This window comes from Solanum lycopersicum, chromosome 1 (genome assembly GCF_036512215.1).
Source record: "Solanum lycopersicum chromosome 1, SLM_r2.1".
Lineage (NCBI taxonomy): Eukaryota > Viridiplantae > Streptophyta > Magnoliopsida > Solanales > Solanaceae > Solanum > Solanum lycopersicum.
The window spans coordinates 2,529,526-2,544,873 of record NC_090800.1 but is presented as its reverse complement, the minus strand read 5'-3'; the positions used below and the strand labels follow the sequence as shown (position 1 = coordinate 2,544,873).

The 15,348-nt window shown below is 27.9% G+C and overlaps 2 protein-coding genes across 2 annotated transcripts; one reads left to right on the top strand and one right to left on the bottom strand.

The window, feature by feature from the left end:
• Positions 1-5,493: 5,493 nt before the first annotated feature.
• On the bottom strand, positions 5,494-9,879 carry LOC101247054 (uncharacterized protein At4g14100). Its single transcript, XM_004228492.5, has 3 exons — positions 9,316-9,879; positions 7,848-8,099; positions 5,494-5,984 (listed from the first exon to the last, which is right to left on the bottom strand). Exons 1-3 carry the CDS (start codon positions 9,548-9,550, stop codon positions 5,818-5,820), a joined length of 654 nt encoding a protein of 217 aa, XP_004228540.2. The 5' UTR covers positions 9,551-9,879; the 3' UTR covers positions 5,494-5,817.
• Positions 9,880-12,583: 2,704 nt separating this feature from the next.
• LOC138347782 (small ribosomal subunit protein eS27y) lies at positions 12,584-14,755 on the top strand. Its single transcript, XM_069296117.1, has 4 exons — positions 12,584-12,719; positions 13,118-13,219; positions 13,339-13,367; positions 14,442-14,755. Exons 1-4 carry the CDS (start codon positions 12,717-12,719, stop codon positions 14,566-14,568), a joined length of 261 nt encoding a protein of 86 aa, XP_069152218.1. The 5' UTR covers positions 12,584-12,716; the 3' UTR covers positions 14,569-14,755.
• Positions 14,756-15,348: the final 593 nt, after the last annotated feature.

Below are 15,348 nucleotides of genomic sequence, written 5' to 3'. Positions count from 1 at the left end.
AGCTACATTATTATTTTGTCGCATCAACTCATTGGAGAAGTAGTATAATTCAAGATTTCAAGATAATTGGTGCGCTGTTACAAAAATAATGGATCTGAGATATAAATTTGATTGGTTTGATATCTAGGTTCTTATTACTAAAACTCGTTTACATTATAGGTTTAAAATTAATCTTTATCTATTCAAATAGTGTGTATGTGTGTGTGTGTATATATATATATATATATATATATATATATATATTTGCATCGAAGATATTGAGATCGACTGAACCATTAATTGTATGTTATATCATCTAGTACCAATTGTTTTAATATACACATTTAATTTAATTATTTTAGAATAATTACAGTGCAAAAAAATAGGAATTTCCAATGTGACAAACTTGAAAATTTTGAAGGATTAAAGGTATATATATATATATATATATATATATATATATACACACACAAACTACTATGTATTATCCAATTTTAAAAAGAATAATAAAACAAAATAGATATAAGATTCTTTTAACTTCACTTAGAAAGGTATACTCAATTATTATTTATTATATAATATTTTGAGGCAGATCTCTCATCTATATTTAAATAGTTTCAAAAAAATATAACACTATTATATATAATTTCAAAAAATATGAATTCACCTGAATTCGATGACCCCCTCTCGTATACGCCCCTACATCAAGCCTACACTGACTTTTGTATAGACGTACTTTTTTACTAGTCTTAAGTAGAAAATATAAGTTTGGTATACGAAACTCCGAATTTTGTACGTCAGTTTGTTAAAAAAATAATAATGGGAATATAATAGTGTTTCATATACGTTGAACTTTGTCATTCAAAGCTGGTATATCATTCGTCATAAAAATTGATCATGTATACTTCTATTGTTATACAAATGAATTAATAAATATTTTTCCTTTAACAAAAGTGAAAAAAATATAATCCATATGGAATATATTTGATTCTCCTCGCACATATTTTTTTTTTGACTTTTTTTCTTTTGAGTAATTTAAATTTATGATTTTGATGGTCAAATTTAATTATGTTTCACTAATTTTCTTGTAAAATTTATTATAGATGTCCAGTTTATTAATTTTATTTTTACAAATACAAAAACTAAAGTTATAATATAGCGGCAAAAAATAGTTTTAAAATTTTTCTTTACACTAAAGAATGAAAGAAAAAAAATAAGAAACTCGAATAATAATAATCAAAGAAGTCAAAAAAAATCTTGCATGAAAAAAGATTAAAATATACTTTGAACATTATTAGAAGGATCATATATCTACCGCTACATGAATTTTATAGAAAAAGAATTGAAGTCAAAAAGTAAATCTAAAACTAGTTTTTTTCACTCCGTTAGATGAAAGGGTATATGTAAGCTCTTTTTGTTATGATAAGGGTATTTATGAGTCGTTTATATACGAGTTACTTTCATATCAAGAGGTATATTAACTTTAAATTTTAAAATTTAGGGATATATCAAGTTATTTTTTCAAATATAAAAAAGTTGCTATTCAATTCATTAATTTCTTGTAAATTAATTGAGTATTTTTTAAGGATTTTTTTATAACCTAAAACAAGCTAGGAATAATTACATGGAATGTATTTTATTTTAAAAAATCTAAATAATTTTTAAACATTAAAAATATAATATTTCTAAAATAAACTTATAAATAAAAAAATCACATTTATTACATGAAATTAACTGTAAAAAATTGCAAGTAGTTTGATTATCTGATCAAGTTGGTCACTTGAAATCATGCCCTTCCAAATACATGATTATCTTTTTTGCAAATAATAATAATAAATTCGTGCAATTTTACAAAATAAAAATTTGAAAATGATGAAGCGTATATAATTTGGTGTAATTTTACAGATGAAATTTGAAAAATATGATGTGTATATTTATCTTTACTCTTATTCTCAAAGGTAAGAAAATGTTAGGATGGATCTAGAATGTTGTCAAGGTACTTATCTGAATCACTTCAGTTAATATTACACGGTATATAAGGTAAAAAAAAATTACTTATAGATTTATAATTCTTTGATTACAAGATTAAAAGTTGACTTAATAAATTACGATAGAAATGTCAAAATCAACCGATAAAATCATAAATCGTCCAATCTTATTTAGTTTCATAGCAGGTTGACAACCACTTATTTTATTAATTGTGTTCATTTTAATCCGCGTATATAATCCATTTCAAATCTGACTTGACTCGTGAGAAACTTCTAAAAAATTAGAAAGACATTTTTATTCGTCATAACAATACTTATTATTAGGTACTAAACAAATTATTAGAAATACACACATGGATCAATTTTAACACCGTTAATTTATTTTTCAAATCCCTAAATAAAAATTTTGAATTCCGTTATTAAAAAATCACACATGAATCATTCTTCGATTCTCATAAATGTAGATTGGATTTGAAAACAATTTTCTTTATTATAATGAATCTTTTCTATCATTACCTACCACGTAATATTTTTTTATTTTTTTTTATAAAATCAAAGTGGTATACTAGTAGTAAACTAGAGTTAAAAAATGATGATCACGTGAGAAAAAAATGAAAACCATGGGCCAATTCCTTTAGAACGCCATAACAAAATATTTGGAGTTTTGGTAAATGACAAACTTTATGTGGTCGATAATTTCTAGGGAAAACCCTACAACTATGACTTTATAATATATATATATTTTTGTCCTTCGGGATGACTCAATTGGTTCGGAGAGTGGTTATTTATACAGATGATTCGAGATCAATTCCCCTCAATGTCTTTTGAGTCGAGTCTGTCGCATATGATTTGCCTAGTGTGGTTAACACACTGGGATCGAGGGTTATTCAGTGCGCACAAATTGCTCATCCGAAGGGCAGAGGTTGTCGCGGAGCTTGTAGCGGTTGTGGGGTTATTTCAGGGTTCCAAAAAAATATTTTAATTTTTACTTTTTTCTCCGTTCGAGACAAGCGAAATTTGTTATGCATTTCATATACATGTGAATTTATTTGGATATAATATATCTAGAAAAAAAAACATATTTAAATTTGACATTATGTATCTGGAGGTATCAGAATCTTGGACGATACGTAATATAGTAAATTAGAGAATTAAGTAATTAACTCTTAAACTAGTATGATTTATGTAATTTCTCCTTATCTATTCACTCTCAGATTTTCACGTTTCTTAATAAATATTTTCTCCGTGTTAATTTATATGAGTTGGTTAGACTTGACACGACATTTAAGAAAGAAAATTTTTTTGTAACTTTTAATCTAAAATAAGTCATAAATATTTGTGTGATTGTAAATAATTTTATTAAGAGTGAAATGAATATTTTAAAATTAAATTGTTACTAAATATAAAAATGTTTCATTCTTTTTGAAATAACTAAAAAAGAAAATAATTTATACATAGTTAAAATAATACTTTTGAATATTAAAATTGTATTTGAACTTGGAAAAATATAGTTTTTGAGTGAGAGTGTAAATTGAAAATCAAAATTTTAACATCTAATTAAATTTAATGGCTAAATAAATACATGGATATAATTTTTAAAAATATGATTCAAAATTTATTGTCAAATCTTAACTAATTCTTTGCCTGGATGGTTGTTATTTGTATTGTATTATTAGTTTAAGTCCAATATTTGTTTTGACTATTAATTAAATTATATTAGATAGTATCGTTTAAGTTCATCGTTAAGTAACGAAGGAAAATTTCATTTTACATAACGACTTATTTAGTGTGATTCTGTCGTTACTTTAATATTTTCTTTAAAAAAAATTCTTTACTTTTTTCTTTTATCAAATATTTGTTGTTTGTTAAGTCTTTTCATTTTATCTTTACTTATTATTTACGATAATAGTTATGTTTATCTTTTACTCTATCTTTTCATAATAATTCTACTTTTTATCTTACTTTTCTAATAAATTTGTTATTTCAATAATTAATGTATATAGGATTTTATGTAATAATATAAAACGATACGATATTTAAATATTATATTTATTAAAATAATATCATGAGATATTATAAAAACTGGTAGGCTGAAGGAAATATTTAGTTTGGTTCTGAGTGAGAAAGGAATCATAAATCATTAAAGATTTGAAATGTCAGATCAAAATTAATTAGGCACTATATTACACAATAATACAGAAAAAATAATAATTGAAAACATAATGACATGTGTTCTGCGGTGAAAATTTAAAATAGTCAAATTTTAATATAAATATCAAATATTAAATAAAAAAATAATAGCATAGGAGAAGATTTCTTTACCTTCAAGAATTACAAAGTACTCAATGTGATTTTTTTTTCTTTCTTTATTGGTAAGAACAACGTTTACGTACATTCAATCTTCTTCGGACTTTACTTACAAAATTCTATTGAAGATCAATTTAGACTCACTCCATAGTCACACAAAGATCTTCACATACTTGTGAAGATTGTGATAATTATAGTTTAAATTTACTCGGTTTGATTCATTATTTTTACAATTTTAAATTTACATTTGATTGCACGCTAATAAAATTAAAAAAACTTTTTAACATAAATAGAATGGTGATTCGAACGCATCATTTATTAGACATTAAAACCGAAAGGCATATTTAGAGAGAGTGTCGTGGATTCCCGTAAATCCATACATCTGTCTAGAGCATATATAACAGTGTTATTTTTTTTAAAGTATTTAAATATATATATGTATGAACTCACGTTCAATGTATCATATAATAATTCGATGATGATTGGTACACTTCTCCAAGTGAGGATAAAAATCTAAATTTTATATCTATCTTGTCTTTTTGAGTAACAGCTCTCTAAATGGTTATCGATCATACTTTTGGCGCTTCAACTAATATTTTGTTATTTTATCTTTAATCTTTCATAATTTACAAGTGTGTAATATTGAAAATTCTTTACAAATTTAGGATTGTACAAATTTTATATGATTAAATCAAATGTGTATATTAAAATTTAAAACTAGTAGTATTATATTTTGGACCTATAATTTTTATAATTTAATGGTTCATATTAACAACCTAAAAGTCAAATCAAACTAATCAAATTTATATATAAGATGTATTTTTTCGTAATTGTGCACCCATTTTGTTTAAATTCTGAACACACCTCTGTTAAAACCAAATGGGTGGTACCAATGGTGCACTCAGGATTTTCGTTCACGGGTTCGAAAAATAAAAGTATAAACGTGTAAATAAGTTTTTCGAAATGGGTTCCTTGAATTTTTTTGGGTCTAAAACCACACTTTTAGCACGTTTTTAAAATAAAAAATAAAGCTAAAAAATGCTTGATATTCAAGGGTCTTACTACTAAGCCATCTATTTCTATTTGTTATTGAGGGATTTCAAAATATATACATTTACAGAAATACAGAAAATTTACCATATATATCGTGTCTTTTTTTGTCGAGGGGGTTCGAGTGAACCCCCGGGTGGATATCAAAAATATTTGTACTTGCAACTTCTTTTAATCTCTTTCAACTGTCCCTTTACTTTATTTCCCGCCGAATACATGACTGGTTATTATCTATGTTGCTCGAACTTTCCAAAAATGTTGTCACATATATGCAAGATCCTCTAAAACTGTACTACTTTTGGAGGATCCGACATACCCCATCACCATTTATGAACAGTTCGAGCAACATAGGTTATTGCAATACACAACACTGATGGCATCAACTGTTTTTCAATACATAAGGAGATGAAACTGATGCAGAGGCAGCAAAACAAGGCAAATACTTTTACATTACTAAGAACATCTAGCTGAGCTATTTACGTAAATTGCGCGGCTATATGAACTCTCTTAAAGTACCTTTCGAGCCAATTTCCAGAATATCGTTGTCTGATGCAGGGTGATCTTGAACCTGTTTTTTGTCGAAACAATATACAGGGGCTTGCCATTTTATGTCCTCGAGAACTGCTCCCACTTCGAAAGTCATTACGTGAATAGACCTTCCTGCAACATTAAACTTGTTAATCCTATAACACGAGCATTATCTATAAAGAGTATAGAAACAATGAGATCAATCGAAAAGGACTCAGCTATCCAGAACACGTTAGGTAGCTGTACATACACGAAGAACTTCAGAAAGCTAGTTGAAATTTATATGTCAGGATGTACATAGACTAGATCTTACGTTTAGCGTAAAAAGATCAGATTTATTCAACTCAAATTGGCCTTTAATAAGGAATTCCATCAAATGCAGATAGATCTTATTGTGTCTGGTTACGCCTAGTGAATAATCCATGCCGTTGGTCTGTTAGTTCATTTATAGCTGAATGAAGCTATGACTTTATGGGATTTGGTTACGAATACTAGAGCTGATTGAGTTAAGATACAAGAAACATTTCATGAACTCGTGTTCTTACTTCTCGTAACAAGAACAAGGTTGATGTAACAAGGCTGATGTCTATATATATGTGCAAAAATATGTTATCATTTCGAATAACAAAAAGGAATATCGTTTGTACAGTAGCTGTGAGCAATGGCCCCCAGTAGCTTTTCAGCTAAATCCCAACTACAAGTTATAGCAAATTCACCAGCTAAACTTTAGCCACTTTTGATACTTAGGAACAACTAAAGCAGAGATAGAGAAGACTACCGAACTCATACGCTGCACAAACAAATTAAGGGATATAATAATACCTTTTATGTTGATGTGCTAAAACAAATTTTCATCTTATGTTATATTATGTGTTCACTATAACATCATTTCACTGTAGCAGCCAAACAGTATCCAAACAAATGACGTCATTATAGAGAGGTTCTACTTTAATATGTATGTCAATAAGAAAGGAGCAAGTTAATGTTTGATTCCAAGCAATTTAACAAGTTATCCCCCAGCTTTCGTCGTTCCTTAATTTGTTGGTGGGGATGGGGAAGAATTGGACAGTTATCGTCTCTTCTTGATAGGATGAAAAGAATGTAACAATATCACAACAAGACAAGTTTCAGTTGACGGACTACTTTAAGGGAAGCGTCTACTTCAGTGAAAGCAGTAACAGGAGCTGCATACATCTAGCCTAATAGAACAATGACTGCATAGTAGGAGGAAATAGAAGAACTAAGAATCATGAAAAGCTTGAATTTTCAAGTAATGTGATTGAACTTGTCGATGACCACAAACAACTTAATGAGTCTTAACGTTTACTCGAGCCCCTGAACATGCTGAACTTCATGATAACTCGATAGAAAAGCTTCAAACACCTCTCCTTCCAAAGGCTTCATAAGAAATAACATTCCTCTATTTCAATTCATGTCTCTTACTTTTTAGTTTGTTTCACAACGTATGCCACTTTCTATCGGCAGTAACTCTTTAATTTCAATCTCCCACGTCATGCTTAAGACCATAAATTCAAATGCTATTTTAATATATTTTTCACGTCTTTAGTTTAACACTACAAGATTTAAATATCTCCTTCACTTTCTTAAACTTTGTGCCAAATCAAGGCCCAAAATGGAACGGAGAGAGTAGCAAACAAGTAACTACACCAACAAAGCCTCTTCCCAAAACGGAGAGAGTAGCAAGGATGCAACTACACCTCCTTTATTTGGCGATTATTTCAATTTAGCGTTTATCAAATTTGTTCATTATTTCAACTTCAAACATGAAATATGGAAATCAAAGTTGAAAAATAGTTTTTAGGAGTTCTTCAAGTTTTCACTTATGAAACGTCGATTGTGTTCTTCTAATACAACCTCAAATGCCCTTTTTCAACTTAGCTTCATACTACATTCTTTTCAAATATCAAACGATTCATGTCCAAACGTCATAAAATGGAAGATTAAACAAAGAGGGGTGGAGGGGATGAAGAGTACCAGTATAGAAAACCCAATGGACGGGTCTCTTTGTGACGATGTCTTCATAATACCAAATGAAATCCACCTTCTGCCATACATTACAGTGAAATCCATCGATGAACTGTTGACCAAGATAAGTAGCTCCGTCAAGCCAATTTGGTCGAAGAATACCAACATCAACCAGCGCTGAACTGCATTTCTTCTTACCATCGTCTAGAGTGTAGCGGAACACAGTGCCATTGTTCCATTCGAGATCATAGAGAAGCTCACCTACAAAAGCGAAGCTAGAATTTTGAATTAATTTCGAGGATCCTATAAAAGCATCTTGACAAATTATCCATACATAATACTCTCTTTGTACCAATATATGTGATATATAGAAATATTACAACTTATAATACTTTCTATGTAGCTACTGAATATCCAGATTTTAATTAAGATATCATAATGATCTTCGAAGGTTCAATATTGACTCTCGATAAGCAAAAAGTAACGAGATGGAGAGAGACATAGACATAAAATTTAACTTTAAGCTATTGAATTATGTCAAATCCATAGACAAATGAGACGTAGTCTTTCATATCAGATTCATCTAAACCCAGTACTATTGGCGCAAACATATAAATACATACATTAAATTCCACTATAATAATAAATATATTTTATATGATAATAAATATAAAGATGTAACACGTTCAATACTACTTTGTCTATATCAATTTATGTGACACAAATTTTTTTTTTAGTCCGTCCCTTGAAAAATGTCAAATTTCTATAAGTGAAAACAATTTAACTTCAAAATTACTTTTACTCTTAATAAAATAATTAATTTTTTCTAACAATTTTAATAAAATAATTTACAATCACATAAATTATCAAAAAATATTTTAGACTACAAATTTTCCAAAATATGTTTTTTTCCTTAAATTTTATATCTAAATCAAATTATATCACATAAATTTAAATACTTAGGCTCGTTTGGTATGATGAACAAGCATAAATAGTCACGAAACAAAAAATGTAATAATGTCTTATCCTTTTTCTTAATGATTAATTACGAGATAAGTTATAAAAATATTAGTAATTAATATTTCCTCCGTCCGAAATTATTTGTCATGTTACGCTTTTCGAAAGTCAATTTGACTAATTTTTAAAGTTAAATTAGATCTCATTAATTCGATATTTTAAACAAAAAAATTATATATTCTAAAACTATATGAAAAATACTATAAATTGCAAATTTTTTTGCAGAAAAATACATCTTAAAATGTTAGTCAAAGATTTTATAATTTGACTCTAAAAATAGAAATATGACAAATAATATCGGACAGAGAGAATACAAAAAAAATGAATAGTAATATCGAGATTAATTATTCCGAGATAAAATGATAAAAATACCAACCTAACTTTTCTTCAACCCAAACAAGCCCTAAAAAATTGTAACGATAAAACTTAAAATTCTAAATCCGTCTCCGCCCCGACTTACCTAGCTGGTCTTGTATGATGTTGAAATTGCGGCCATTGGTCCAATCGTACCAGAGATCGATTAGGCTTAGAGATCCGCTGAAATTGACGAACAGTATCGAGTGGAATTGATGAGGCCATGGGGCCGGCGTTGGGTCTGAATCTGATTTTGCCGACGAGACATCGGAGTAGTAAGAAATTAGTATTGCGGCAACAACGAATAGTACAGTCGTCGGCGACACCGTACTCTTCTTCATACTCGACCTGAAATTTCCTCGAAATTTTGCGATGGCGGTTGTAAATTTGCTCTCTGTGGAGAAGATAAAGGCTCAAAGAAGGGGAAAAATGTGTAGTTTTTAAGTGACACTCTCTTTGGATGGTTGTAAGTATGGGAAAAAATAAACTAATAGCCTTTTAAATATAATAAATCGAAAATGATCAAAATTGTTCGTAAACTATACGAAATAAATTATTTATATGCTTTATTATATTTTGGTATCTAAAATGCTCCGCCGTTATCTTAGATCAGAAATATCCTCAAGAGTTAACCTCAAATTTTTAGTGACTTGACAAGTCACGTGAGACTAATATTTCAATATTGTCAACTAGACATATAGTGGTGACACAAAGTCGCCACAAAAGACCATAATATCGTAACTAAAAGATTCAACTGGTTTTTAACATTAAATTTTAATTTTATATTTTTTTTCTTCATTATTTTTTAAAAATTACATAATGATATCGATCAAGAGGGAGTTTGAAGATATTATATGTGTTATTTTCATATCGTATGTAAAGAGATAAAATGTACAATGATGCATTGATGTAGTAGAAGATTTGAATTGAAGATGTTTTTTGATGATTTTTGTGATAATATTGGATGTTTCAATATTGATAGTGCATGTTATTTATTTAGAAAATTAGGTTGCAAATGAAAAATATTTTTTTGATGAAAAAATATATTATACCAGAGAATGGTAGTTGCAGCCTTAATTGCCACTTAAAATCATTCATAACCTTAAGTGGCAATATTTTAGAATTTTGTGGCAATTTTGACAGCAGCTAACGGTCTAATTCTTTTGTAGTGAATCCAAGTTGACAACACTTGGATAAAAGGATTAGTCTCATATGACTTGTCACGTCACTAAAAATTTAACTAGTTAACTCTTGAAGGTATTTATAATCTCTTAACATAACAATATATGTATTTTTTATTCAAAAATATAATGAAAAATATAAATGGTCTATTTTATATAATTTAGAGATTTTAGATCTTTTTGTTGCCTATTAACGAAAGTAACACTAATACTTAAAATATATAATCCATAAAATATTAAAGAAACTTTTATTAGATTGGCTTTTTATTTTATGGTATTGGTTAATAGTTAAATTGATAATTTAATAAGATTAAATTTAAATTAAATTTTTATTTGTAAATATGTAATAGTTTCTTGAATAATTTACACATTATATTTTTTGAAAGTAGTATTACTTTCGGTAATAAGTCATACAAACTAGATTCGTTGTCTCTTTATTGTAATATCTTCTCTGTTTTTTGATAAATTATTATTATTATTATTATTATTATATTATTTTCAATTTTAGATTTGTTTATGACAAAGAAAAACTATTGATGTTGTTTCTGCAGTTTATTATAAATGTAATTAATATGAATTTAAATAATTTCATCTAAAACAAAAGTGATCAATGTAAAACAAAATATCATGTTCTCTTTTTGCTACTTTTTTCTTTAATTTCGTGAATGTCACGCAAATATTATAATATTAATATCGATTAAATCAAATATCAGTTAATTAAAAATTAAATATTAATACTCTTATTAATTTAATTATGGAAGTAGCATGCATAAACTGAAAGTTCATAATAAATAAAATGAAACGAAGTGATCGATACTCAATATTATTTAACAACATATCATGTTGTGTTGTTTTGATAAATATTTTATTTTATCTAAATTTATATTATATAATTTTTTAGTAAGTTAAAAAATACTTTTTTTATTTGACATATATTTGATTATATTTTTAATATTTTATTCATATTAAGTCTTATTTAGTTAGACCAAAAAAGTTCACAAACAATATAACCAAACAATAAAAAGTGATAACTAACTAATCTATAAAAAGTCATTCAATATTAACAAGTTAATTATATCAAAGAATAAATGTTATAATTGAAAATATATATAAGTTAAAAAGTAAGAATTTTACAATTTTTCATGCTCTTAATATATGTGACAATACCAAAAAATAGTATTTAGATATTAAAAAATGATACTCATAATTTTAATGAAGTATGAATTATTGCGCGAATCGTGATTATATTATCTAGTGTTAATAGAAAACAAAGGGAAAACTCTCATCAAGTGTTGCCTCTCTTAGGACTTAGGATGTTCAAAATCAAACAGAAAAAAAGTTATTAATTTATAGTATCAGGTTATTAGTTTAAGTTCTTAACAATTTGAGTTTTTTCCTAAACAAATTAATCGATAACTCAATAGTAAATTAAATAATTATAATTATATTATTTTGTATATAAAGTCTTTGACTTGGAGTTCAGTTTTCTACTTTACTTTTTGATTTTCTCAACACTTGGTTATTCTATAGTGTAAAAATCTTTGCTTTTGAGCAAGGTGTAACTTGTGAACTCATGTGCATGGTTTATTTGACTTGTCATCTTATTTCTAAGTGATTTTTAATGTTTTTTTGTGTCAAATCTTAACGGTTGAACCCATAACATTCAATAACCGATAAGTCAATATCTTAATGATTCGATAGCAATTTAACATCTCTACAAATCGCTAACTGATAAATCAAATCGATAAACTTCAAAACCGAACGGATCAATACAAAATCCTACCCATCCTTCTAATGCGTTTTCAAGTTTAATTATTCTTTCTCTAACAATATTTAAGTTAATACGATATCTTATAAGAGAAGTTCAAAGATAATTTTCTTTTATCAAATATTTTTAGTTGAATTTGTTGCACTTGATTTTTCTAATCTAATCTACATCTAATGTAAAAATTTTAAAAACAATTAAACAAATATAAATTTAAATCAATTTTTTTTTCCCTAGAATTTTTTGATTTTTTTTTTTATAAATTATTCTTGAGTTAATAAAAAAAAATAACAAAAGAAAGTAGATAAACATTAAAGGGAAGAATTTTGTGAATGGACAATCCTACCCTCGGATCCCTACTGAATCTCATAGACCTTAATGAACGGCCAAGATTGAAATACTTCTACTAAATCCAACGGTTCATAACACTCCTAATTCCCTTTATAAACTTCGCGAAAAAACCCTAGAAAAACCATACCGCTTCCAGCGTCTTCATCTCAGCTGCCTCCGACGCTCTTCCTCCCTCGCTGCCGGCCGGAATTTCCTGTTAACCTCGCGAAAATGGTGAGTTTTTAGCTATGGAGATTCGAATTCCGTTCAAATGTTTTTTTTTTTGGTATTAATTTAGTAACTGTTAAAAATTGGCGAAAAAATGGCGAGTTTTTAGTTATGGCGATTCGAGTTTTGTTCTTATTCTATTAACGCAATCTGTTAAAAGTTAGAGCAAAATCAGTGAGCTTTTAGCTATGGCGATTTGGAACTTGTTCTTATGTTCTGTATAAATGTAATCTGTTAAAGTTCGAGCTGAAATAGTGGATTTTTTAGCTGTAGAGATTTGGATTTTGTTCTAATGTGTTTTGTTATAACGTTATATGTGAAAAACTGGAGATTTTTTAGCTATGGAGATTTGAATTTTGTTTAATGTTATATGTATTAATGTGTTTAAAAATTGGATTTGTAAGGTTCTTCCAAATGATGTTGACTTGTTGAACCCACCAGCTGAGCATGAGAAGAGAAAGCACAAGCTCAAGCGTTTGGTTCAATCTCCTAACTCTTTCTTCATGGTAAAGGAAAAAGTTTGTCAATGTATTTGTATATTCTTTTGAATTCATGTATTTGTGGTTTAAATTTATGTATATAGTTTTTGAAACTAATCTGTGATTTGTTTTGCTGTGTTGTTTAGGATGTGAAGTGCCAGGGTTGCTTCAACATGTAAGTTTTTCTTTTTGTTCATTTATCTTAGTTTGGTGCTTTTGACTTGAATTTAGTGATATTTAGAACCAAGTACTGATATTTGAAGTTGAGATATGGTTAATGGAGAAGTAAAGTTGATGAATTTAGTGATATTTGGAACGTAGTAGTATTTGAGATTGAAAAATGGTAGTATTTGAAAATTAAAGTTGATCAACTTAGTGATATTTTAGAACTTAGAAAAAGTAGAATATTTGAAGTTGAGATATGGTTAATGGAGAAGTAAAGTCGATGAATTTAGTGATATTTGGAACGTTGTAGTGTTTGAGATTGAAGAATGATATTTGAAAATTGAAGTTGATCAACTTGGTAATATTTTCAAACTTAGAAAAAGTAGTATAGTTGAAGTTAAGATATGGTTAATGGAAAGTAAAGTTGATCAATTTAGTGATATTTTAGAATTTAGAAAAAAGAAGTATATTTGAAGTTGAAATATAGTATTTGGTGATTAAAGCTTGGAAAAAAGTAGAGTTGAAGAATGGTTGATGATAAGTAAAGTTGATGAATTCATTAATATCCCATAATAAGTAGTATTTGAAGCTGGAAAACAAGTTAGGAGAACTCATCCTTGAAATTTATCCGAAAAATCATTCTAATTTATACAACCAAAGAATAATTAAAATGCTTTTTGTATAAAAGGAAACGAACTTCTCCAAACAGAGTTGGTAGTGTTTGATGAACCAGTTAGTTGACGTCTGTAGAGAGATTATATAATTAACCAAGATAGTTGCTTACGGAAAGTAGAAAGTATATGAACACGACCTGAATCTTTGAGGAAGGACCTGAGTTAGGTAGTGTTTGATGAACCAGTTAGTTGACGTCTGAAGAGATTATATATGAATTCTTCTGTTAAGCCAAGATAGTAGTCGCCTACGGAAAGTAGAAAGTATATGAACACGAACTGAATCTTTGAGGTAAGGACCTGAGTTTGGTTCAGTTCCGATTTGACCCTCAATAACATCTTTCATATTAGTTTCTGTCGTACAAATATAACTAGGATCGCTTCTCAGTCTCTTTCTCTCTATATGTGTGCAGAACAACGGTGTTCAGCCACTCGCAGACTGTTGTGGTTTGCGGTAACTGCCAGACGGTCTTGTGCCAGCCAACTGGTGGGCGTGCTAGACTCACCGAGGGTTGTTCTTTCAGGAGAAAGGGAGATTAGAGAAGAACAGAAGTGATAAAGTTAATATGGGTGACAAATTAAGTTTTGGTGTAATCCTGTTTTTGTTTTAGAACAAAGGATTTTGGATTTACAATGACTTGTTATGTTATGTTTTTCAATTAAATTGGGTTTCAATTCACTCTGGATTTTGAATTTATGCTATGTATTAGATCTTTGTTGTGCCTCACTGTATTTTCCCCATCAATTTTCCAACTCCTTGTTTGTTATTTACTTGTTAGGAAATACGTCATTTCAAGTCGTAGATATTATGTTTTATGAGTGAGGAATGCTTATCATTCGAATGAGCATTAATTTCACCATTTATTTTTATAAACGTTTTATGAGTGAGGAATGCTTATCATTCGAATGAGCATTAATTTCACCATTTATTTTTATAAACGAGATATATACATTGAATTTCTAAAAAAAAAATTCATTTTAGAAAATGTATTTTATTACAAGTGCTCTTTGGAGAATATCATTGTGTTTAAATAATTCAATTTTGTCAACAATAGAGCAATAATTAGTGCTTTTTTCAAAATTCCCAAAGTGCTCCAATTTAGTTTCTTTTACAAAATTCATGTCACTTGGTATTTTGTTTAAAATAAGCATTTGCTTCTTGAAAAAAAATATTTTTTCGAATTTGTTTTTATTGAGTTAGTTTTTTTTATTTTTGGTTAAATGGTTAAAATGATAATTCAATAAGTTCAAATTTAAATTAGTATTCTTTGTATGATTACGTAATTATAGTGATTTTATTATTTTATGAATCATATGTTT

Excerpts from the sequence above, each read along its gene's own strand:
- LOC138347782 (XM_069296117.1), top strand. Across the intron at positions 13,220-13,338 it reads CTCCTAACTCTTTCTTCATG|GATGTGAAGTGCCAGGGTTG; the intron begins GTAAAGGAAAAA and ends TGTGTTGTTTAG. Across the intron at positions 13,368-14,441 it reads TGCCAGGGTTGCTTCAACAT|AACAACGGTGTTCAGCCACT; the intron begins GTAAGTTTTTCT and ends ATATGTGTGCAG.
- LOC101247054 (XM_004228492.5), bottom strand. The coding sequence starts at position 9,550 with ATGAAGAAGAGTACGGTGTCGCCGACGACTGTACTATTCGTTGTTGCC. Across the intron at positions 8,100-9,315 it reads CATCATACAAGACCAGCTAG|GTGAGCTTCTCTATGATCTC; the intron begins GTAAGTCGGGGC and ends TCGCTTTTGTAG. Across the intron at positions 5,985-7,847 it reads CCATTGGGTTTTCTATACTG|GAAGGTCTATTCACGTAATG; the intron begins GTACTCTTCATC and ends TTAATGTTGCAG.